Source organism: Sphaerodactylus townsendi, linkage group LG01 (assembly GCF_021028975.2).
Source record: "Sphaerodactylus townsendi isolate TG3544 linkage group LG01, MPM_Stown_v2.3, whole genome shotgun sequence".
In the NCBI taxonomy this organism is placed as follows: domain Eukaryota; kingdom Metazoa; phylum Chordata; class Lepidosauria; order Squamata; family Sphaerodactylidae; genus Sphaerodactylus; species Sphaerodactylus townsendi.
The window spans coordinates 118,421,095-118,447,763 of NC_059425.1; the positions used below are offsets into that span (position 1 = coordinate 118,421,095).

Below are 26,669 nucleotides of genomic sequence, written 5' to 3' on the forward strand. Positions count from 1 at the left end.
TGAAGGCTGTTCTTAAACTTCTCCTGTGATGTTCAATTGTTCCTTTGCCTTCTTTAAACTCCTGTTTTCAGGGAATCTACACCTGCTTTTGTATTTTACTTCTGTAATGTATAGGAATGCATTGACCTCACTGTGGTAGTATGTATGACTGTTCACCTGATCAATCAATCGTTGGCAAAAGTATTAGTTATTGCCCTCTAGAGTTTTTAACATGTCCTTTAAGTTGAAAACAACCAAAAAATTAATTTCATGTTAGAAATTCGTATACCATTAAATGTATATACAGATAAAATCTATATACAGATACGTATATAGAATATAGAAGACATATATAATTTTTGTTCATAAAACTTTGCCTATCTGTGTTTTCAGATCTTATATGCCAAGTAGTGTTTCTTTTTAGAAATGTTCAGTTTAGAGCAGGGGTGTTGAACTCATTTGTTACAAGGCCTGGATATGACACAAATGTGACTTGGTCAGTTGGGATGGGCCCTGGGGGTGGGATGGCTGCCTTGGCTGGCTCCAGAATGGCACTAGGGGAGGGGGTGCCTGGACTGGCAAGCCCCCAGCTCATCAGGTCAGATTGGAAATGCGGGGAGGGGGTTGCCTTCGCTGTCTTGTGAGTCTGATAAGTCCCCTCAAGGAGCTGGATCTAGCCCCCAGGCCTCATTTTTGAAACCCCTGGTTTAGAGACTATTAAGCACAATTATTTTGTGCTCACTATTAGATTTTGGCCAGTTCCACAAGGGTCATCTGCCCTGGCTACAATGCTGTTGGGAAGTGTGGCTTTTTGTGCTTCTGTGATGCATTTCTGCACTCCTTAGGTTCCCTTGCTTTATGATCTTTCCCTACCCTGTTTTGCTGTGAAGTTTGGGAAAGCTTGGATAGTTGCCAAGTGAGTGAGAAATTTTGATTTCCCCACCTGCTTGGCAGTCATTTTTCCTGATCCAGTACCCATTTCCTGCTGTTTTGGTGATTTGGTTTATTTAATTATTGTATCCTAACTTTCTCCCCCTTGGGGACATGAAGCAGCTGATATAATTCCCTTTCCGTCCATTTTAGTCTCACAACATCCTTGTGAGGTAGGTTAGGCTGAGAGTGTGTGACTGGCCCAAAGCTTCCATGGGAGATTGGGAATTTGAGCCTGGCTCTCCCATATTCTAGACCAACACCCTAACCACTATACCACACTGGCTTTCAGTAGACTATTATAAACATTTATGTAACAGGTGCTTTGAAATATTTCCTTTTATTCTTTTTTAAAAGTCAATCTCAGGCCTATTCTGTTGTGGAGATATGTTGCAAAAAGCACATCTCTACCACAGCAAGAGCTTGAGACTTGCTTTTCAAAAAAGAATGCAATCTAGGATTTCAAAACTCCTGTTACATGTATTTTTATAACAATATAGTGATATTTAATTGCTGGTTTCAAAATGCAAATTGAAAAAGCCCCAGTAGCCTTGGAGATGCGGAGTTGGCTGCTGCCGATGGGACTGGGGCAGGGAAACCTGCTATATGGAAGCCTCACTGGCCACTGTGGTGTATCATCAGTCTCACCACCAATGAGAAAACCACACAAGCCTGACTTCATGTGCAAGCTACCACATATAAAAAAGGGGAAAAGTGGCCCAGAGCAGAGAAATACAGAGAGATGACAGGTAGCGCTAAAGAGTCATGGAAATCAGAGGAAAATGTACTTTTATGCAACTGGCTTGACTGGCATAAGAAATCAGCCCACAGATGTGCAATCAGATTTATACAATCATGACAATTTCTTCAAAATGTTAAAGCTCCTAGTATCCCACCCCTACCCTGCCTTAGGTAACAACTCTGAAAGATCCTTATGTAGAAAAACAAAAGTTTCCCTTATTAAACAAACATATATGTATAAAAAACAACTAAAACAATTGCACAACAGGGACATTTACAGTCTGTTTATTTAGCAAAATGTATTTGAAGATTTTTTCTTCAATAATACCATAATAAACTAATTCTTCAGATCATTCTACTTTTCAAATAACCAGGATTTAATAATCAGTCCCATGATTGTCACACACCACCAGATTGGCACATTCTATACTTTTAAAAACAATGTTACTTCTTGTAAAAAATAATGTTTGATACTGTGTCCTAGAGATCAAGAGTCTACCTATCAACTCCTCCCAACATGGCTTCTCATGGAAAGACAGGACCTTCTATCCAGAAGCCACTCTGCCAACCCAACACATATGAAAGCATACCTACACCCTTATCCATATGGCCCCACAGGGTATCCCTGCCACACAACCTTCTCCCCAAGGTGCAACCCTGGTTTCTTTAGGCAAGCTACAGCCTGGTCTTCACATTCTGTATATCACTTTGTCACTCAATAGTAGATGACTGCCAGCTGAATGTATAAATTAGGTCCACTGGAAAGCACTGAAGATGCTGTGAAAACTCTACCTGTGATGATAGCTCAATGGTGGATTAGTACAGCCACAAAAGCCATCAAATTACCAGGCACTGGTCAAATCACCCTGAAGTCTTTGGCCATCCAAAGAAAGAGAAGAGGAATAGAGGGATTACTGGTGGAACCTTATGGTGGTCATAGTTTAATTTTTAGGGACAGCCACACCCTGTCCCTAATTTTTAGGGACAGCCACACCCATTACAGAAGACATTGCTTTTTCTTAGCTGTAAGTGGCCTTCTACCACATACTGGAAGGAGGAACAGGATTTACAAGCTCCTAATGGGGAATGGGATAGAGCAAATTTCTGCCATCCTTTCTTTTTCTGGATGGTGGCTGATTGTCAGTATTTCATTTTAATTGCAGTGTCAACAATGTAAGGAAGACAAGAGGTGACAAAGAATCTGCAGCAGCACTCTGTCACACTCTCTTCATATAATCATCTTTGCAGAAGGGATGAAACCCATTCACTAGTTAATTGCTGTATGTATCAACAGTTAGACAGAAGGCTGTTGAAACAAACATTAGGAAACAACTCTTAAAGGGCAGGAATTTTACTTTTGAAGAAGAAAATGCAATGCCACACACCAAGTTCAGAACAAAGATGTATGACATTCATTCACAGGCCAAATCCCAACTTGACCCATGTCTAGATGGCACTTTGTTCTCCGAGAAATGTGTCCAATGCCCATTATCTTTTATCTTTCCTGACTGCAAAGATTCAGCCATTCTGCAGCTGCTTCCTGGAATGTGTCAGAAAAGGAACAAAACAAGCTTGGCCCCCCATCAGGGTAACTGTGTGGTACAGACATATCTAATCAAACAACGGTCAAGAAACTCCTGGTCTTTTAGCTAGCACTGTGACTGAGAACAAGAAGAATACAGCCACAATAAAATACAGCTGTCAATGAGCAAGATTGCATAGAGACATCTTTGGCTGTGCAGACTCTTGGCCTTATGAAACCAGGTCAGCTGCATTGCAAGCATGACAAAGAAAATAACTATGTTCAGAATGAGGAACAGTCGGGTGTATGATGCTGACATTGAGGGAGCACTGCTTCTAGCAGTAGTCAGCATCTGCATCAGGCCAGGCTGGCCTTTGATCAGCACACTGTTTTTATGCTGCCTATAGGAAATATCTGCGAAATCGAGAAGATCTTTCATCTCCTCTTCTTCATCCACAGGCATTTCTTTTTGGGCTAAAGTCTGTGCCTTCTGACGAACTTTTCTTTCATTGACTTCAATTTGTGCAAAAATGTCAGGGCCGGCATCAACAAACCCTTTTACTACCTTCCTATTCCTCTTTCCCCTGCCTTGCAGCTGCTGTTGCTGAGATATTGCAAATATCCTTTCAATGGCTTCCTCTGTCTGTCTCTTATCTGAAAACTGTAGCAGTCGCTCAGCAGTCTTTCTGAAGCTGTCCGTGTTCTGTACACGGGAAAGGATCTGCTTCTCCAGTTGCTGGAAGACAGGCTTGAAATGCTGTAGGTTCTGTTCTACTAACCCAACATAATCCCTTATCTCTGATGCTGCAGCACTCCTAATGGTAGAGGTTCGATCAAATAGAATTTTTTGGCGATCTGCAACAACTTGTGCAAAGACTGAGTGGCTTTTATCTTCGCCAGTCCACAAATAAGCAGCATAGGCATGCTCTCCTGTTGTTATGAAAACATCTAATTGCTGAGAATTCCCATGGACATTAAAGCTTTGGACATCTACAGAAGGTCCAATGAAGAGATATACAGCTCTGGTGATAGGGCTTCGCAGGTGAGTTGTAACATTCACATAGTTTGTTCCATTGTAAGGGTAGCCTCTGGGGTACATTCTTGAGGCAACAACAGCTTTCTCACTGTAGCCAGTGTCATCCATCCAGTACATCTTGTATGTCCCATCTCGCTGCCTGAGGAAGGCCCCATGGACATCGTCAATAACAGTTTCTTCAAAAGGCACTTCCACATTGTGAAAGAAGCTGGTTGCTACCTCCAAAGGACTGCCATCATCAAGATGAATCTGGTCTACTAATAAGAGGAGCTGAGGATGGAGAAGTAACAGGTTTCTTTGGAGGCTTTTCAATTTAAGCTTGAGGTTGTAAGCACCTGCTCCTTCACCCCTGATAAAGATGATCCCACCTCTTTCCATAGCAGCAACAACTCTTCCTTGGCAGTCTGCAGCCTGATCGTGTTTATATTTCAACCATTTTGATGTACAGTCTTCAGTAACTTGCCCTTCCCATGGGTAAAAACAGCTCTTTGATACAGCTGGAGCAAACATCAGCACATTGTTTAAAAATGTATACTTTGGTCCATACAGAGCTTCTGTGATGAAAGGCACGCCATTGGGAGCAAAAGTAAAAGAGTTCTGATCGGGATGCTCGTGGCCAGCATTGAAGTTCCTCCAGCCTTTGATCCACTCTTTGTACTTGTTCCGGTGAACAATATCAAATATTGCACGTCCTCCCAGCTTTCCTGATTTGAAGGAGAGAAAGGCTCTATTGACTTCAGCTGGCAAAGCACTTCCATATGTTACAACTCCCCAGTCCTCAAAATAATGCAGCTTTGGAATACCATAGTCTGGTGGAGGCACAGATCTCAAGCTGGCATCATACCTTTAAAAAGATGAAAGAATAGAGGGCTTTGATATCAGGACATTAAACCCGCCATTAATCGTCCATCTAGCTTTTTTCTTTCTTTTTTTTAGAAACTGAATAATTTTTAAGAGTTTAAAAATTAGTAAGTCAGAATATCCCATTCTTTAACCAGACTTTAGGTGCATCAAACTAACACAGATATCAATCCTGCAGGCAAGAGTGGCAACAACCTGTACTATGGGAACTCTCATTTGACTGAATATGTGTAACCACCTGGATGGCGACAAGCAAAAATGGATCACAGGAAGTTTTAGAGTGGGAACAGATTCAGGGATGGATGAAAGGAGTGTGCAGAACCGAGAGAGTCTGATCCCATAATGCTTAGCTTTCTAGTGAAAATGGAGGGAATCTTGGAAAAAGGTCACAACTAAACAAGATGGAGCCTTTTTAGAAACCTTCCTCTTTGCAGGCATAAATCCTGGACACAGCCAGAGGTGTGAGCCTTTTGGTGTAAACCAAAGGGTAAGGCTCAAAGGGCTCTGTCTTGATCCATGGCTTGTAGCCCGTAGCCCCCAAATGAACCAGGCCATTGGATCTAGAATATGCCTAGATTAGAATGTGGTTTTGTAGGTTTCAGTGTTTGTGTTTGAATTTCATTTTACAGTTTATTTATATTAAGTATATTAACAAGGCACTTTGGGTCATAATCAGGGAGAAAAGTGGGGTATATAGCAGTAACATTACCGACATTTTAAAGCTTCTCTCAATGATGAAACTTGCTTTTTAAACATCAGGAAGATATTTTTGTGCCAGAGCCAGATTTCTTTTTAAGGGGTGCAAAGTAAAAGTGCTATAATATTACATATAAAATGTTAGGTGACCATGAAACATTTCTGTGCAGCCCACACTTTTGCTTGTTTCATACCAGAGAAATTCAGTGTGAAGAGTGCACCAGCGCTGTCCTTTGGATGGGGTTCCTGGGCCTTCCAGGACACGATTCTTCCTGATCTGATCTGCTAACCAGTTTCCACTTCCATTCCGCATAACAAATTTGTCTAGAAAGACCAGCTGGCTTTCTGGTCCATAAAACCAATTGTAGTTGGAGTCTGCAATAGCAACTGTTCTTTGGAATCCTATGAGGAAAAGTAAAACATGTATATACATTAATACACAAAAACTACCCAATATTATGTATTTAAATAGCAAGAGAATTGTCCTATTACAGTCAAAATAATTTTAAGGATCTAAAACAATTTCAAAGCTCTAACTGTACTCTTGAATAATGCCATATTTTGCCCTATGGTAGACAGTACAAAAGTTTAATTAATATAGTCTTTTTTCCCCTGAACTTCAAATTAAGAATGCTTCTACCAGGATTTCAATTAAGAACAGATGTTCAGTTCAGTGAACTACAGATCAAGCAAAATCCAGCTAATGATTATAGTAGGAAAGGGCAATCTGCACATTTAATTCCCTTTTCTGTGTAAAGTAAACGTAGCTGCCTCTTGCTGGACTGATTTGCAGAACTCTTGTTGAGATGTCAGCTTAAAACCACTTAGATGTAGGAGAACTAAAGTGAGTCTTGGTTCAATTAGATCATAATACAAATGTAAAACCTAGATTTGCATTACAAAACTTTGAAAGAATTATTTGCATTATTAGAAATGCTTCCTTTCCACTTTCTCTTTAGTGTGATCAACAATAAGATGTTAACATAATCTGCAACATCAAGAGAGGCTTAAGGTGATTTAAACACACCAAGTTTCTATAATTCAGTAAGTCCTCTGTTGACTTATTGAGTCATTGGGTTTTGGGTTCTGAGTTAATTGCCAGAGAGAGTCTACAAACCCTGACTTAACCAACATAATTTAGTTTCCCTTCTTTTGACCTCGTACATACAAAAAATGCTTCCCTATCTCAGTAATCCTTTGAAATGTGGTCACCAGAAGAAACACATCATACATCTGCTTCACAGGTTTTAATCCCCCCCCCCCCCATTTTATAATGCTATTAATTCTGGCTGACACACAAAGAGCTACTTTTGGAACACTTAAGAGCTTACACATACTCAGTGGGATTTAAAAAAATATTTATTTGAACAATGACATCTTTGAACAATGACAAACCGATTCTGAAGTGATTCAAATGTACATTACTAGATTATGATGCTTGTGAAACATAAATCTAAATCCCCACAGATATGTAGCCATGGCTGGGAAGAAAGGAGGAATATAAATATAGTAAATAAACAGACAACTGCACTGATCTTAGTACCTAACTTCCTATGGCTTCAACCTCAAACCACCTTTAATGATCTGAATATGAAGGAGTTTTTGTAGCCTTTAAACATTTTAAGAAGCTTTTCATGCACTCGGAGAATTTCACACATTATTTACATACTTTTCTGTGACACCTTCCACCAATATTTTGCCAGAAAGGGAAGAAGAATATTTTGGAAAACAAATCTAATGAATGATTTAAAGTAAACTTTATTAAAATATTGGTAAAAATGAGTACCATGTAATTGGAATATAGCTATTACTATTTTTTTTAAAAAAAACAAGACTAATATTTCCATATTGTGGCTGAATTAGTTTCATGTCAACTATAATATTCTCATTCACAACATACAGAAGAAAAAAATGCTTCTAATTTCATATAATCTGGATCCCCTTGAATCCAAGATCCAGTCTGTAGGGTTGGATCCACTGTTCCCCATTCATCAGCACCTTCGACTGATGGATTTTTCCCTTGTCCCCTCAACCTCCATTCGAGTCTTGTAGTCCTTGTAATCAAAAAGGACTGCAGGAAAGAAGGAAACAAAGGCAAGATCCAGGCTGGATCAGCCCCTGTATGTGGAAACAGATTTTGGTGTGTATGCAGAATCATATCAATTTGTCTGAAGAGCAATGCTGATGCACAAGCTAATACAATCCTAAAATACAGTCAAAGAGGGAGAAGCAAGCGGATTTAAATGGGAAATTGTACCGTATCTGCTTCCACCCCCCAGACAACAAAGATAATCAGAGTAGTGATGGGTGCTGTATGCCCTGCTATGCTATGCACACATTGCTGGCCATGACTGGTATAGAATCATAAGGCTTTTCACTTAATAGTAGGTGGAAGAGAACAGCTATGTTTGAGTTCAGTATCACCTTAGAAACCAACAATATTTTCAGGATCTAAGCTTTCAAGAATCAAAATTCCTTTTGTCAGACTATCTGCTGAAGGGACCTTTGACCCTTGAATGTTTATATCCTGAAAATCTTGTTCTTTAAGGTGTTACTGGACAGAAGTCTAGCTGTCCTGAGGCAGACCAGCATGGCTACCTTCTGAAATTAGGTGGAGAAGAGTGAGCATTTTATCTAGACGAGTTGCCAACTGTTGAGCAGAAGACTTTTCGAACAGTCTTTGGTAAAATTACTGACCTGGTAGTACTGTCCTGTACATAAATGCAAAATGTTGTTTAAGCCAGGGGTGTTTCAAGTGGTTAATGTCAAAGTGCCTCTGGACAAGGAATATGTACTGGAAAAGAGATCTGGTGGTATAACTGCCATAAGCTACTCCTTCATAGAGGGATCCATCTGTCACTTCTTGAAGCAGAACTATGGACTTTTCCATAATTGCCAGGACTTGCTTGGTCCACATATATGCTTCCTGAAGATACCCTGAAAGCAGAACAAAAGGTATGCCATTTACAAAACTATGCTGTGTTACAGACTGCAAGACTAGATCTCTGAAAAAAATGAACCAGGTAGGGTTGCTCCCTCTTTTCTGTAAGCCATTTTTTTTTCTGACGTGACAGGGCTAATGACAGTATTTTCTGTCTGTGACTGGATCCTGGTATGCCTTGGAGAAAGGTGGTTATATAAACATTTTAAGTAAATAAATGTAAAATAAAGAAGTGCACTAAAATTGTATGAGGCATCTGACAGCTTCTTTCCATCAATCACCACAAACAGCATCCCTATATAAAAATTATTTTCATCTTGTTTTTGTTTATCTACTTGTCTAGGTACTGGGTTGCCTATGCTGTTACACAAAAAGGCTTTCTTTGGGTTTTTTTTAAGGCTGAATGTTTCATGTCCCTTAGCTTCTTTTAGCTTCTTTTGTTCTACCTCCTTATGGTTCTATCTGCCTCACATATTTGTAAACAGACAGGACAGTGTGGCTCAAATATACTGTAGTGACAGCAGTAGTGACATATATTTTGAGTCTATAAATCCTACTTGGCAATGAATATATGGAAACAAATTACAGAAATTTAAAAATATCACAGTGGGGAAAAGTTGACCGAAAAGACATTTTTAGTCAGATGCTAAATAAAAGTAGGGTAATGACAGATGCCTTGGAGTCCAAATGGGGGTGCTTGATTTTAACACAATATACTAGGTCCCCCAAAGTAATATAGGAGATATACCTGTTATCCGCCAGAAGAGAAGATTTTGGTTTTATACCCTGCTTTTTCAACTATAAGGATTCTCAAAGCAGCTTACAAACTCCTTCCCTTCCTCTCCCCTGTGAAGCAGGTGGGGTTGAGAGAATTCTGAGAGAACTATGACTAGCCCAAGGTCACCCAGCAGGCTGCATGTATAGGAATGGGGAAACAAATCTGATTCACCAGTTTAGAGTTTACCACTCCTGTGGAGGAGTGGCGAATCAAAGCCTGTTCTCCAGATTAGAGTCCACTGCTCTTAACCACTGCACCCTAATCAAAAATTTGAATCTTTTCTTCAAATGGAGAAAACAGGTAGGCATTGTCTCCAGGAGACAATGTCCACATAATTAAGGAAGCTATAAAAATGCTATAAGAATTCATTTAAAAAATGGAAGTCTTGTTTATATAGAAAATTCCAAGACGTGCAAGTCTGGAAGAATGAAGATAAATTGACAGTGAAGCAAATAATGTGAGAGAAATCTTGGTAACATAAAATCCATTTTAAGATATTTATATAAACCTGAAGCAGGAACTTAACCAGGTGGCAGTTAAATGAGGAGTCTAAACATTGCTAAAGGGCAGATATTTTGCCAAGCAGCTAAATTTCACTTGTTGGAACAGGCCTGGATTGCTTTTTATTTTTTGGAAACAATTACTGAAAAGCTAAACTAAATAGATGTGAAACATTTTGATGAACTGTAAATTAATGTCACCATGTCCCAATGGCCCTGCAACTGAATAGCCCCGGCTAACCCAATCTTATCTGATCTTAGAGGCTAAGCAGGATCAGTCCTTGTTAGGGAAACCACCAAGGAATTCCAAAATTGCTATGAAGAGGAAGGCACGGGCACCTCTGTTAGTCTCTTGCCTTAGGATAGCTATGACTCAGCTGTGAATTGGCAGCACTTTACACACAAACACATGGTGCACTCCACAAATTTTAAGAACTCAAATGTGAAATTGTTGATATTCTAACAAAAACAAGCAATGCCATTAAATCCACTTCCTTACCAGTTGATTGGAATGTAGATACTGTAAAGAAAGTAATGGTCAGCATTATAATGACTTTCTATAAATTTACAGTGTGGATGGATTTGAAATAATATCTACTAGGGACGTGTATTCAACAAAGCCAAACTGGAAAAAAAATGAAAAATACTTTTTTTTTGTTGGGAGGGGGGGTAGCCTAAAGAAATTGTGGTAATTTAAGGGAGCTGAAAAGTGGATCCTACATAATGCCATTTTTTCAGCATTACTCTGGCCACTTTGGCATTATTTGGGCCTTTCATCTTTTTTTTTTTTAAAAAAACTCTCCCCCTCACCTGCTGGTGGAGTCTTGGAGGAGCTAGGCACTGCAGAGCTGAACACTGGGCTCCACTGGGCCGAGGCCAACATTCAACTGTGGTTCCACTATTGCCTCCAAACTTCACAAAGGCTCAGTGACAGCAGGCTGTGCAAAGATGAACACTGGGTTCAGCTCGTGAACATTTCCCAATAGTTTCCTAATACTGAGAAAATTTCCTCTCCATGGTCCTTTCTGAACAGTATAAATATAACATCTTGAGAACATTATAAAAAGGGTCTTGGGGAGGAACTCTGCACAGCTTCCTCCCCAAAGATGTCTTCAGGTTGACTTTTTTCTCCCAACCCAGGTTTTCCAAAAATCACTAAAGTGATCTTTTTCCCCCAGGACAAGTTGAAGACACTTCTCATATTGAGTCTGTGAAACTTTGAAAATACTTCCTAATTTTTTTAAAAAAACAGCAAAACTATATATTGCCAAAAGAAGAGCTGAGTTCAATCATGTAATTTATTTAGTAAAAAGGCAGGCAGCTGCTCTACCTGCAGAGCAAACATCCCAGGAGATCTTCACAAAATGGCGGGAAAAATAACATGCATTGAGGGGGCATGCTGTGTGTACAAAAAATGAGGAGACAGGTTTGTTTAAGATGGCCTCAGGACACCTTATTTTGGTTGTGCAGAAAAGACCCATGATTCCTCTCCAAGATTCTCAGCTCTGGCATAGCTTTGTGAGGGAACTTTGCAGGGCGGGGTGTGTGTGTGTCTGTTTTCCAAGGCACAAAATTTGCAGCACAGCTGATGGTGAAAACTGTCCAATTTTATCAGCCCACAAATGGAGAACAAATTCTGGCCCATAAATATGGATCCCCAGACCCAATTTTCACGAAACTTTAGGAATCATGTAAAGAGAGTCACCAGCAGTTGTGCTGCAAATTTGGTGCCTCTATCTCAACCCTCTCCTCCCCCCCCCCGCCCCCGAGTCCTGCAAAGTTTCCCATTGACATAACATTGAGTTATGTTAATTTGCTCAGTATAAGGGAAATATTTGCAGTGCTTGGGGGAAGGAGGCTTTTTTGAGGTAGAGGGACCAAATTTGCAGTATAGCTGCTGATAGCTCTCCTTACAAGAATCCCCAAGTCTGGTGAAGATTGGAATCCCATTTTTTCAATGGAGAATGGATGGGGACCCTCTTTGTAAGCCCATAAAATTGGATCCCCTGACCCAATATTTACCAAACCTTCTTCTTCTAAGGAGAGCTACCAGAAACTACACTTCAAATTTGGCAACTGTATCTTAAAAAACTGCCCCTCCAGAACCCTGCAAAGATTTCCCACAGGGTTACACAAGCTTAAAATATTTTAGACATTCAAAAAAAGTTGAAAAAACATGTTTCATTATGGGGATTCAGTTTTTTTCAGATTTTCTAAATCAATATGAATGGCACACCTGCATTCTAGTTTGTGCAGGCCCCAACAAACTATTCCACCTGGTAGCATTAAGTGTATATTAACATGTATCAAACAACTGTATCAATTCCTGAAATATTATTTATAACTGGCAAATATGAGCAATTTTAACTATGGCTTGGCACGGAACTTTCTGATTATTTAGTACATACCTTGATTCATCAAAATCAGGCTTCCTGCCAACAGCGCCACACAGTTGGTAGGCTGATGATTGTGTAGGTATTGAAAACCCCATCCACGCCTATATGATGCTTCATACATGTATCCTGAGGCATTGGCAATTACTTCAAGAAATCTCTCCTGCTGAGACTTGCTAAGGTAGTTGTACAAAAAATCATAGGCAGTGGCAAATCCAACCAAAGAAAGTGAGTGAAGGACCCTCATCCCGTAGACATCAACTACTAACCTGTAGAAAGAACAAAGAGTGTGTCAGCTTTAATTTTTATCTAATGCTTTTTTTTGTGAAGAAAGCACAAAACTTGGCGGATGGTGCACACCAATGGTATTATCTGATATACAGATAATACACTAATAGCTGCCATTAGCTTTCCAAAAGTAATGTCTCAACATGACCAACAAATGAAAATCAGGAAACATCAGAGTTGGTGGAAGTGATGCAAATCAGGAAAGAAAAGAATGCAGACACTCAGCTGTGACCATTAAAGCTTATATGTAATCACTGGAGTACGACCTGTAACGAAAGCAAATTCCGCATGGGCGAAAAACAGTGGTGTGAAAACTTGGTAAAATGGTTTAAAACAGTGTAAAAGGGTTTGTACTGTTTTCACACTGTTGTTTTTGGCTCATGCGGAATCCGCCTTAGTTGTGTTTAAGTTCCATTGGTGCTCTGAAACACATATGAAGCTCTTGTGACAATGACTTGCCCCACTAATTGGCATCTCTGGCCATTTACACACTTGTGTTCTGCCTCGCAGCCCCCTTACCTTTCCTTTGCTGTAAATCTTCCTTTATGTGCTGTTTTTTGCCCTTTCTGCCAGGCAGAGCCAATAATCTGTGGTATTTCCAAATGCTGGCAAAACCTGTTACTTTGCTTTTCCCTGTGAAGCAAAACAGCTAAACAGGAAGTGCAATTCTTAATCCAGATTTTGTTGCTCCTTCCTGCCTTCCCCAGCTCACCCATCAGCAGGTTTTCCTTCATTTCTGGCCACCATTTCCTAACAATCAGAAAGGCTTTTTCTCTGTGTGTGTATTTTTAAAAATGCTACTGCTCTAATGCTGGAGCAAGGGATGATGCAGGTAAAGATGGATTATTTAGAATTTGAGAATCCATATGACAAAGAATGAATCCTCCAATATCTCCATTAATGGAGATCTCCTGTAGAGGCATACTGTGATAAGAATGTGTCCCTCCTTTCGAATAAAGAGTCAGTTCACCATTCTTTTGTCAGACAACCAGCCAAAAAACAAAAATAGAATGTGGCCAAGTTCTGAACTGAAGCCTTGAAAATTTCCAGGATAAAGTCAAATAAGAGCCCAGAGTCTGTTGTTAACAGACTCTTGATTTTAAAGTAGCAGAGCTAATTTTACATTCATATCAACTTTATATTTTGAAGTTTGAAGTGATTGTTTTAACCCAAATACTTATTTATTTTATTCTATGACACCTTATAGATTATGGTCTTTGAATGCCATTAAAGGTTTGGAAATTGGAAATTGGATAAGAATGTGAGGAAAAATAATGACGTTACAACATATGTAGATATGATACATGCTCAAGGAGAAATTAAGTCTTGGCAAAAAATAAAGGATGAAGCTAAAAAGGACAATGACTCTTATATTTTCAACTAGTTTCAAGATTAAGAAAGGAAATTCAAACAACAAGAGGTATGTTAAGGGGATGACAAAATTTGAAAATGGTGATAATGCAGCAAAAAGAACACTTTTAGGAAGAATTTAGAAGCTATTACTTCAATTTGATACAGAAACAAAACAAGTGAAAACGTGTATGGTCAGATGGACACAAAATTTTGAGGAAGAAGTACCTTTTCAACAATGGGAAATCCTGTGGACTGTATAAAATGTACAGCCAGCCAAACATTAAGAGTAAATCACTACAAGATGTTTTATTGGTGGTATATCACTTCAAAGGATATTGAGATGGTGCACAAGTGAATGGTACCTTTTATAATACGTGGTGGACATACAGATTTTTTAAAAAAAGAAATACATCTAGAAATTCAGAAAATTTTAAAAATTGAATTTGCTATGGCTGCCAAGAATATGTTATCAAACCTTTTTCCCCCCCCCCCCCCCCCCCCCCCCCCCCCCCAAATTTCAACAATCTCAGAAGAACTGTTTTGGTATATGACAACCGTGGCTAGTTATACTTCCAGCAAAATGGAAAGCAGAAGAATGACCAAGCTGAGAGGATTAAGAAAACAAACTAGCTCAGTGGTCCTCAACACCCAGCAACCCTTTAATACAGTTCCTCATGTTGTGGTGACCCCCAACCCTAACATTTATCCATTTTACAGATGGAGAACACTGATGCAGAGAGTCTTAGGCGACCCCTGTGAAAGGGTCGTTCAACCCCCAAAGGGGTCCCAACCCACAGGTTGAGAACCACTGAACTAGCTGAACATTTAGTAATGGTAAAATTAACAAACTTCATGACTAAGAGACCAATCAAAGAATTTCAAGATAAGCGGAAAGCATACTATTTATATTATTCTTTTAAAAGCGTGACTTGAGGAGGTTTTTGCTGTATTGAAAAGGGGTTTAAAGGGAAGAAGACATATATAACTAGGGAGCCTGATTCAGATGAGAAGGACTGAACTGGCTGTGGGTGTGGCACTAGGTTCTGCTGATGCGTTTGCCTCCTCTGATGGTACAAGGAACACACCCAGCAAAAACAGCAAAGAAGTGGCGGCCAGACACCACTCAGGTCTGCAGCTGTAAAACCTGGAAGTGGGCACTGCAGTGAAGGAATGCTGATTTCTGACTGGATGCCGGTGCAGAGAGGGGCAGGCTGGGAAATTTCGGGGATGGGGGGGGGAAACTACTTTAGTCAGCTTTCATCTGAGATTTGGAGCTGGGGACGCCGCAGCAAGGACTTCAGAGTTATACAATTCATTCAGGTGTGAAGTCCTATGGAGGGCTTCCAGACAGTCGAGTCCCCCCCCCCCATTAGTTGCCTCTCTGCACCACCTAGAAGCCCTTTGGAGATGGTGCAGTGGTGTGGCAGTGGTGCTGTATTGGGCTGTTAAATATATTATGTATAGGTGACAATAAATATATTTACTGCAGGTTGAATATGTGAGAAATATTTTTATAAACTTAATAATAATAATAATAATAATAATAATAATAATAATAATAATAATAATAATAATAATAATCACTTATCAATATTTGTATCTATTTTACTTGAAGTTTTATTATGGCATTATACAATATATTATTAGGTTTATCAGATATTATTCAATGTTCTTCAAGATTTTTGTTAGACTATTATATTATTTAATTTAATTATTAATTCTAAACTTTGAATAGCAGCTATCTGTATTAATTGCCTAGTTTATTGGATCATTGTGTATAACATTATGTGAGCAATTTCTTTTCTCAAAAACTACCAGACTACAGCTACACAGCCCAGAAAACTCACAAAAAACAGCTTTTTCTTAATCTTTGGTTGAAACTGTAATTGTAATTGTAGTAACTATTTTGACTTCTTTTGTTCTTTTTCAGTTTTGTTTATATTTATAGAAAATTAAAAATATTTTAAAAATAAAACATTTATTCAAAACTCTTTCACCATGATTCTTTTATGTACTCAAAATATGCTATAACCATTTCAAGTTTATTTTATAGAAGAGAACATATTAAAAGTCAGCTCATGTTAATATCTCCCAGCTACAGGAAGAAATGTTCCACATTTTGCATGAATGACTGGTCACAACCACCCTGTGTTTATCAAGAAGCAAACATGTTAGACCTCACTATGTCATTCCCAATAACTCCTGCATTTAGTGAGGCATTAGCTGCTTATTTTCTGTTCTTTAATTTTGCCAAAATCATGAACCCACATACGAATAGTATGCAAAGAGGGAACTGATGAGCAGCACAGAGAAAATTTCACTTTTTGTTCAGTCTGCTCTCGAGCAACTGAGTTTGCTCGTGAGCAGTGGCATATGGCACTAGGGATGTGGGGTAACCCATGTCCCCAGGTGCACGCCTTTTGGTCATGTAAGGGGTACCGAACGCCCCCCCCCACATAATCAAACAGTTTGTGCCTTTGGCTGGAGGTGAGGAACTGAGCAAGGTGCACAGTTGGCAGTCAGCTCCCAGTCCCTAGGAACTGGCTGCAGACTGTGGCGCCTGGCACCCTACTCAGCTCCTTGCCTCCAGTCGGAGGCGCAAAGCTGAACTGGCCAGTGGAGCTCCCAATCCTGCCTTTCCCGGCTGTGGACAGAAAGACTGGGAGCCCCTGCAGCCTGGCGGCGGGGGGGGGGGCTCTGATGGGAGGAGGGAGGGGAGGCGTGCAGAGATGGGGAGGGAAGCCTGCAGGCTTCTCTTCCCTTCACCCGCAGGTTTTCTGGCACTGTGGGTGCAGGGACAGGCTTCTCTTCCCGGTCCTGCACCCATGACGCCAGAGAAGCCGCAGGTGAGGGGAAAAGAAACTGGCTCGCTTCTCTTCCAGTCCCTCACACGTGCAGCAGGTACTGCTGGGCAGGGAAGAGGGGCTAGCTGCCATGCAGCCGGCTTCTCTTCCCTGCCCAAGCAGCAGCCCTGGCGCAAGAGAATCCCCCCCGCCGGATCAGGTAAGTGGAGCATGGGTGTGTGTGAATGGGTGGGGGTGGGGCACCACACCATGCATCAGGGGGCGCCCAGAGGAGATTTTGCCTCTGGGCACGATCTGGGCCCCATATGCCTGTAAGAGTGGGGGCTAGCCCGCTCATCCAGCCGTCTCGGCCTTGGTACATCCCTCGCAATGGGCTGCTTGCCCAGGGAAATGACCTTGTATTGCTTATCATCTATGTCAATGCTTACTTTGGCTTTTCTTGCTTTCCTGTGTGAAACTGAGCTTGAGAACTATGCATGGGAGGAGGGGCTGTGTTTTCGTCTGTAAAAAAGCTTGTGACGGAAGGCTAGCTGGAGGGGGGCCAGTTCGATAGCATGTAAGCGTGTATTGAGACCGTTGAAGCTTTGGAATAAGCGAACTGCTTAAAGAGTTACTTTTTGTTTCAAGTTCTTCCTTGAAAGTTCCTTACATTATCACGAGAACTCCTAAATCACCACCTACGTTTGAGTATGAGTTTGGAGTCTTCACACTCAACCTACTCCTGTGAATCTCTAGGTGTCCTTCAACATGCAGAGGTTGCCATTCAAGGGAGCAGCTAAACGATGAAGGTATAGAAAGAGACTGCTGGTAGCCCCCAAAGAGGGCTCCCCTCTCTGCCAAGCGCTTTGCGACGGGTCCCTGTGGAGGAGCTTCAACGGAACCAAGTTCCCTGGTGACCCTTCTCCAGAGCCTCGGCTCAGCCCGAAGTGTAGCCTTTCTCCAACTGAAAGAGCGGATGGAAGGAAGCCCCATTGGAGGTCTCGGCGCGCGGTTTCTAGGCCCGAAGAGCGTCTGCAAAGGGAGTGTGCCAGAGAATTTTTCGACCACTGGGTGGAGGAGTGTCGATGGATCGTTACGGCTGCCCCATAGAAAGAGCAACATCACCCACCTGCCACCATGTGGATTACAAAACCATTACTTGTATGCCTTACGGTTAGGGAGGAAATTGGGTTTCCAGCCATCCACGGGGATACCCAAGAATCGTTAAGGAGAAAGCAATTTTGGAACCAATATTTCGAACCCCACCCACCCTGTGCACCCACACTGGCAAGAAGTAATCACGGGGGCGCTAGCCGAGAGACTACGTCGGAGGGGCCCGATAATCGGTAGAGAGTCTCTTGGATTTCCCTGGAGGGTCCCAGCATAACGATTGACTTTTTGCAGAGGATGCACCACGGCGCCCGCTGACCCCCCGACTCTCACGTACAGTAGTTTCTTGGGGACAACTGCGGACTCCACTCAAGATTCGCAGGCAGGGTTCCGGACTGATGGAACCAGGCCCGATTAGAAGGAGGATGGCAGCAGCGCAGCCCGTGAGTCAAGGAGCTGCAAAACAGGACTGGGAGTTGGAACGTGGGGGAGGCCCTCGAAAGGGAACGGGAGAGCTCTGGAATTGGAATGGGAACAGCTCTTACGGCCAGCGCTTGAGCGTGGCTGAAATAGCTCCAGGAGAAAAGAGTAATGCTCCGAGGAACAATTCCTGGAAGGATCTCGAACAGCTCCCGCATGGTTTTGGACCACACCAAACAGGACCCGCCGACTGCCAACGCAGAATCGCGTTAAAGAGCTTCAGACTCAGGGGAAGTCCCGAGCGGCCCTGCAATCGACAGGAACGCGAAAGGCTCCGAAGCCAAGAAGCGGGGAGGCCAGCTGGTGCGCCACGGGAGAGGGATTTGGCAGACAAAGGAAGTCAGCCGACTTTCGGCGTGATGTGTCAGAGCACCGCCCGGCAACAGCCACCAGGACTCCACGGCCAGACTGCACCGACCACGCTCACCCCTTCCTCACCTTCCATAGGTTGGGGCTTACCGCCGCGAGGCCCCATACTAACAGCAAAGAATTCTTCCCCCGCCGCCGCCACCGCAACCCGCGTTAGCGGTCACAACGCCCATCCCGCACCTTCGCCCCGGTTCCACTGCGCCCCAAAGCAGCCTCCAGGTTGCTGGCAGAGGCCACCCACGACCTCCTCCATTCCGGCCCGTTTACGATGGGTACTGCTTCAAGGCTACGCCCTACTTCATATTGCAATTGGATGCGCACATGCTTTCCGAAGATTTGATGATCTCTACCGGCTCCGAAGCGAGGAAAAAAAGTACGAGAGATATCGGGTCGGTGTTAAGATGGAAGACAGCTGGCTGAATGGTTTGTGGAACTACATGAAATAGGGGAGCCCCGGAACTTCAAACTGTAGCCGCCTTTGCTCCAGGGACTTAGGTTCACGTTTTCAAGATCCTGGAAGAAGCAAAGCCAAAAGGGCCAGTAAGACTATTAAAACCACATCAAACAAAGGGAACCAGACTCCTTTGCCGAATTCAGCTGCGTGAGTTCCAGTTTAGCTGCTAATGTAAACTTCCTTGACTGTTAGCCCAAACATCTGAAAATCCTGCTAAGATACTTTCCACGATGCGATTGATCCTGAGAATCTGCACCTGGAAGGCAGATGTCATGGTGGGCCAACCCCAAACCATGCGCTGAATGGATTACAACAGGGGAATTACGAAATTTTGCATCCCGTCTCCAGCCGCTCCAAGACAGGGAGAACCCCCACCAACCAAAGCAGCGGCAAAGCCGGCAACAAGCCGTCGCTTCCACAAAAAAAGCCATAGCAACGGGACCTCCAACCACCCGAAGTCTACATCCGATGCGTCGCCGTGCGTCTTGGTTTATGTTTTGTATTGTAGGGCCCAGGTCACCCTGGCAGCCAATCATTGTCCGAAGAAATCCAAGGCTCCTGGGTCCCTGCGCCCGGAAATCCATAGCTAGAGCCCCCCTGTAAAATCGGGCCGAAGGAGCCCCTTCATAAGGGCTGCCACGCAGCCTGGCTGATGATGACCCCAGATGGCCCGGCTGAGGACAAAGACTTTGGAAGGGAATAAGCCTATCCTCTGGTCCAGCGATCTTAAAAGACTGGCGCCAGAGCAGCCGGTGGTTAGTGAAGGGGGGCCCCCCATAACCTTATATGGACCACTTTAACCCAATTCAGCTGCTAAGCACACCCATATTTTTTTTGTAGCCCGGGCTTTGGAAGTGGACTCAGGTTTGCTCTCGCGACTGTCTAATGAGACCTCAAGTGGCAGAACAAATTAGGTCTCGAGCGATTGATAACGATTAGTCAAGCCCCATCTCCCCTTTACACAGATGGATGGCAGCCCTTTGGGAACGGAGGGTCCGGCTCGGTTTCAAGGAACCCAACCAGTGCTTTTACTGCTGTTGTGCCGACCACTGGGAGAGGCTTTATGGCCCAGTTTCATTTTGGCCCCGGTTATGCCAAACATCCCATTGTCTTAGGCATGCGCTTGTAGAAGCTTCTATCCCCACGAACCTACCATTTTCTGGGGGCAGCGCGTCGTCCGATTCCACGGGATCCACACGTGTGGGGACATATATGGAATGAGAGGAGGCAGCCGCCTGGCGAACCTCTAAAGATTACCCCAATCTCCCACAAAATTTACTGGCCCCTGAACTTCGCCCAGGCGAGCCCTGAACTGAGTGGGGATCCCGAAACAATACTCGGGATCTGGATCGGGTTTTTGAAGAAGCGAGGAATGCGATCAGCTTCCCCCCAATAGAGACACAGATTGCAAGATCCTCTTAGTCCCGGGGGCACAACTGCCGAAAGGAAGGAATTTATCGGATGAGCCCCGCTGAACAAAAAAGGAGCTCCGCTTCTTTCCTTGATAAAAAATTTGGCTAGGGGGGTTTCATTCGGGCGGCAACCAAAAGCACTCCACGCGGCTCCGGTCTTGTTTGTCAAAGAAGAAGGACGCGTTCCCTGCGCTCTTTGCACCGACTACTCCGAGGAGTTAAATGCCGATCTCTCTTTCCATACAAATTACCCCCTTGCCATTAATCAAAAGATTTGCTAGACGGCTTTGGGAGCGGGACGAATTTTTTACCAAATTGGACTTACTGGCTGAGGTCAGCATTGACTACCCGTGTAAGAATTGCCTAGAAGGAGTATGAACACTTAACAGCTTTTAATGCTCAAATTAGGACAATATGAATACTGTGTAATGCCATTCGGATTAAGCCGGAGCGCCAAGGGAAACTTTCATGGCTTTAATCAATGATGTCCCTACCAAGACTTTTTATTCAAAGGGGTAGTGGTATATTTGGATGATGTGCTGATATATATTCACAAACGCATGGGAAAAGAGCATGAGCGGTTAGTCCAGAGCTGTGTTACCGCTGGCTACTCGATAATTCTCTGTTTGTCAAAGTTGTCCTAAATGTGCGTTCCACCAAGCTTCCCTAGACTATTTGGGCTATCGGTGATCCTTGCCTCGAGGGGCTGGAGATGGACCCTGCCAAAGTGGCAGCAGTGTTGTTGACTTCAGCCCCGTCCCTACCACTTCGTAAAGAACTTCAATCTTTCCCCTGGAGGCTTTTGCCCAATTTCTACTCGAGACTTCTATTTCCCCAGTTTGCTCACAGTTGGCTGCTGCCGTTGGACAGATCTATTAGCGCACTCAGGGAAAAGGTCCTCCAAGCATCTTTCAAACCCGGGATGCTCCATTCCCTGGACGGAGGATTGCCAACTCCGCCTTTCAACCTCTTAAAGATTGCTTTCACTACCGGAGCCCATTCTAAAGCACCCGGATCCCCGACTTGCCTTTCGCCATAGTACATGTCGACGCTTAGGACAAAGGCTCCTAGGAGCTGCCCTTCTTGCAGAAAAATAAAGCGAATAAACTTGTTCCGTGTGCTTACTTGTCAAAAAAACTTTCTGGGCCTGAACTGAACTGGACTGTGGGGGACAAGGAAACTGCCTCCATTAAAGAGGCGCTTTTGACTTGGCAGCACTGGCTGGAGGGGGCTGCCACCCCATTTCAGGTTTGGTCAGATCATAAGAACTTAGTTGCCTTGTCTACCCCACTTAAAATGTCAGCTAAACAGCTGCGTTGGGCCGATTTCTTCTCTAGAGTTTTGCTTTTCACGGGTCCATTTTTTTCCCGGGCAACATGTCAACAAATTGGCTGATGCTTTGTCCCCGGGCCAAGTTTGCGCGAGAAGGGGTGGACACCTCCTTGCGTAACACCCTCTTCGGACTATCCTTTTCCTCCCTCCCAAGTTGGGGCTGGCGGTCCACGCGATCCCAAACGATTGCTCCTCTCCGGACCCATCCCCACACCCTGGATGTTCCGGACGATGGTTTTAAGCGTTCCTCCGTCAAGCTAGAGGAGGCGGGGCAACAGGACATTCCGGAAGGGGAGTCGGATCCCCTATTACTGCAGCTGCAAGGCGGGGTTTGGAGGCGGGGAAACTGTTGAGTCACGTGTCACGCCCTTCCCTCCGCCAAAACAAGAGTTCTAATAATGGCTTCGGGCCATGATGCCCGCCTAAAGCGGAGTCATTTTGGCTTTTTGAAAACCCTACACCACCTACTTAAAGAAGCGGCAATTTTGGGGTAGGCGCTCCATGCATGCAAGGATATTGAAGGGCTTACATTAATAGGAGGTGAAATCCCCGTAATGGTGCGTGGAAGCCAAAGGGAATCCCCGGGAAACCCTCATGGACTACTGCACCCCATCCCTCCAGCTGCCCAGACCCTGGCAGATCCATATCCATGGACTTTATAACGGATCTGCCTGAAGAGTCCATGGGAATACGGCACTATGGGTAGTAGTAGACCTTTTTTTCAAACAGGCTCATTTAGGTTCCTTTGTCCAACCCATCCCGTCCCGAGCGCCTAAATCTTAGCCAAGTTGTTTCATCCAACACGCATTATATTGTTTGCATTCCGCTCCGGGAGGAGAGTAAAATTTCAGATAGGGGCCCCCAATTCATTTCCCAAGAATTTTTTGGGAAGGCGTTTCTGGACCAGTCCTGGGGGGGACCACCTCGGCTGTTGCCGCACCCTCACCATCGTGCAAAGTGGCGGGCCAGACCGAGCAGGACCAACAGAACCACTGGAGACAAATACCTCACGTTGCTTTCACACCAAGCTACCATCAAAACAATTGCGGTCGAGCTGCTCCCCTTCGCTGAATATGCTTACAATAATCGCGGTACACAGTAAAGGTACCGGCAATAAAAGCGCCTTTTGAAGGTTGTATTGTCGAGATTCGCTCGTTTCCCCTTTACCTAGAGCCTCCCGACTCTACATTGCAACCCCCCCCAGAATTTGGGAGAGGACTGGATCCAAGTCTCTAGGCGAGGAGGAGCTGGAAAAGCGTGTCTCCACCTCCCTTTCCTCAGGCACAAGAAGCTCAAAAGATGCAAGCTGGACAAACATAGGGGCTGATTTCCCTTGCTACAAGTGGGCGCCTGGGTTTATTTGTCTACCAAAACTTGAGAGATGTGTGCACAAATATTCCAAGCTAGGCAAGAAATTTATAGGGCCTTTTAGAATCTCCCAAGTCCATTAACGGGGTGACCGCAGCGTTTGGAATTGCCCTAACTCTTTAAGTAACATTCATCCTTGTCTTTTCACTTCTAGTTTGCTCAAGCAGGCTCCCGCTTCAGATGTCTGGCACGGCCAACGGAGGCTCCCCCGCCGGTGATCGTTGATGGCTGCACAAGCATTATTCACCGAGATGCGACGCTGTTCTGGACTCTCGTTTTACCGCTTCTATGTCGCTTGCAATATTTGTGGTCTCCTGGGTGGGATATCCCTCGGGGCATAATCTCAAGTGGATCTATGTGGAAAATATAGATGCCCCCCCCTTTGATTCGGCGGCTTTTCATAAAGCTTTTCCTGCGCACCATGAAGCCTGGGGGGGAGGGAGCTTTCTTAGAGGAGGCGGCATGTAAAGGAGGATGGGGGCTAGCTCAGCTCATCCAACCGTCTCGACCTTGAGTACATCCCTCGCCGAATGGGCTGCTTGCCCAGGAAATGACCTTGTATATTGCTTATCATCTATGTCCAATGCTTACTTTGGCTTTTCTTGCTTTCCTGTGTGAAACTGAGCTTGAGAACTATGCATGGGAGGAGGGGCTGTGTTTTCGTCTGTAAAAACGACGAGGCTAGCTGAGGGGGGCCAGTTCTCGCATGGCGTGTATTGAGACCGTTGAAGCTTTGGAATAAACGAACTGCTTAAAGTTACTTTTGTTTCAAGTTCTTCTGAAAGTTCCTCTCTGCCATGAGAGAACTTCCCTCCTTCCCAAGGAGGAAAAGGAGCGCTGGCCTAAACATCCTTAACACAAATTATATCTTTTTCAACATAAAGACGACAAGAAATGTGGGAATCAATATGCCACATCTTTCTGGACCTTGCTGTTGGAGGTCCAACGGAGTCCTAGTGCTTGCCTTTTCCCCCTTCTGATTCTCCTTTAAGGCTACAGAATCATATTTAAGCACTGGTTTTTTCACAACCATTATCCTTTGTAATGTTAAACAGAGTACTTTCATAGATACCCTGTTTCCCCAAAAATAAGACATCCCCTGGAAATAAGACGTAGTAGAGGTTTTGCTGAAGTGCTAAATATAAAGCATCCCCCGAAAGTAAGACATTGCAAAGTTTTTGTTTGGAAGCGTGCCCGTTGACCAGAGCATGCAGCTGTGGAGTGGGAAAATAAAACATTCCCTGAAAATAAGACATAGCGCATCTTTGGGAGCAAAAATTAATATAAGACACTGTCTTATTTTCGGGGAAACAGGGTAGCTATCGGAAACACTTTTACTTTTCTACAGTTGCGCCTAACATTTTTGTTTTCCATGGCAGCATGCAGCCTATAAAATGGGGGGTGCAACTGCAGAAAAGCGAAAATGATGCTGATAGCCATCACTATAAATGCACTTTTATGAAGGTTCTCTGTTTAACGTTGCACAGGATAATGGTTGTGATGAAACCAGCACTTAAATACAATTCTCTAGCCTTAAAGGAGAATTGGAGCCTCTTCCAATTCCAAAGCCTTTATTGGCATTATAAACTACAGAGTTAGTAGAAAAGTAGAAAAGAGGCATTTATCTACTAACTGAGACATTAAAACATTAAAATGCATTAAAACATTAAATACATTAAATACATTAAAACAATGTTAAACGTTCACAACCACGCCTTGTAAACCGCACACATATAAATTAATTAACCATTGGAGCCTCTTTAAGATGTAGATGCATGCACATCCAGCTTCCACCAAAGAATGCACTACAGCACTGTCTTCTTTATGCTGAAAAAGTATAGACACAACAAAACAATGGTAGACATTTATAATTCTCAGGAATGTTTTAAAGTGGAAATATTTAGTCATGTCCACATACAGGAATTGCTGGAACCGAAATGCATCCCCATTTCCCTTCTGAGCCCTTCATCACTATACAGCACATGGAAAGCACTTGAAATGGACAGACAGATAAGCAATAGGAGTGGGGAAAGATCTTTATCAATGCAGAAAAGGTATGAATACTGCAGTGCTTAAACTTGGAGAAGTTCCTAGAACAGCAGTGGTATTCCACTGCAATCCCTTGTCAGGGAGACAACATACCATGTTTTCAGAGGGCTACTTGACACATTATAGTAGAAGCTTGTGTATGTTAAAAAATTTTGTGTATCTGCTTTCAGGCAGTCACAAATTTACATTTTGATGGGAATAAATTGGCATGAGGCATCGTCACATCATTTAGCCCTAAATGGATTCCTAATTTCTCATCAATATCACTCCACTGTTTAAAATCAAGTCATTTGCCATTCCAGTGCCAGCCACTTGATTCTTCGTTTCCCAGGTCTACACCCTATCCCATATCAAACCTCCAAAGAGCAATTAAAGTTTCACTTCTAGTTTCAAACAGGGATGGCATCAAATATTTTTTAAAAATATAATTTCCTTATGAACATGTTTATTTGACAATATTAAGAATTTCTGGATAAATTAACTGATACACTAATTAATTCCAGCTAAGAAGTCTAACCTGGACGGCTGGGTTAGCCTCATCTCATCAGATGTCAGAAGATAAGCACGCTTGGCTCTGGTGAGTATTTAGATGGGAGACCTCTAAGTAATAGCAGAAGCAGGCAGTGGCAAATCACCTCTGAACGAGGGTTGCCAGCTCCAGATTGGGAAATACCTGAAGATTTTGTGAGTGGATCTTGAAGAGGGTGGAGTTTAGGGACAGAAAGGACTTCAATGGAGTATAATGCTATAGAGGCCACCTTCTGAAGTGACCCTTTTCTCCAGGTGAACTGATGTCTGTTGCCTGGAGATCAGATGTAATAGCAGAAAATCTCCGGCCACTACCTGGAGTTTGGCAACCCTACTCTGAACGTCTCTAGCCTTGAAAACTCTACTGGGTCACCATAAGTCAGCTGTGACTTGACAGCAAAAACAAAGTCTGCAAACTTCAAAGGTGTTTTTATGCAGTTTCCTCATACTGAGCCTATATGGGAAAAGTTGAATAAAATAAAATTCTTCTAAATCACAAACTCACAAAACTTGGAAACCGCGGTTAATCCATTCCGTGTTTGCAAACTTTGCTCAGCATTTCCTCTGGTACCATAAGAATAAACCCAGATCGCCTCAAATAACTGCTAAAAAAACATGTTCTGTTTGGACATTTAACCTGCACCTACTCATTGAAACTTGTAGACTGCCCCTCAAAATGTACCTGAGGCACAACAAATTACATTATAATTGCATTATGAATTTATAATAGCCCCTAAAACACTGGTAGTAATTTTTAAAAGCTTCT

At 43.1% G+C, this 26,669-nt stretch overlaps 1 protein-coding gene across 6 annotated transcripts in view; it reads right to left on the reverse strand.

Moving 5' to 3' along the window:
* Nucleotides 1–1,919: 1,919 nt before the first annotated feature.
* The window catches only part of DSE (dermatan sulfate epimerase), a 62,090-nt gene continuing 37,340 nt past the window's right edge, over nucleotides 1,920–26,669 (reverse strand). For 4 of the 6 annotated variants that reach the window (XM_048492378.1, XM_048492388.1, XM_048492397.1 and 1 more), the window contains 4 exons: nucleotides 12,393–12,646; nucleotides 8,463–8,702; nucleotides 5,960–6,167; nucleotides 1,920–5,052 (listed from right to left, as the gene is read on the reverse strand). In XM_048492378.1, coding sequence (XP_048348335.1) covers nucleotides 3,300–5,052; nucleotides 5,960–6,167; nucleotides 8,463–8,702; nucleotides 12,393–12,646 — 2,455 coding nt within the window. In that variant the 3' untranslated portion in view covers nucleotides 1,920–3,299. Of the gene's footprint in view, nucleotides 5,053–5,959; nucleotides 6,168–8,462; nucleotides 8,703–12,392; nucleotides 12,647–26,669 lie in introns of those variants that run through there. The other 2 variants (XM_048492412.1, XM_048492420.1) reach the window with 2 other exon arrangements.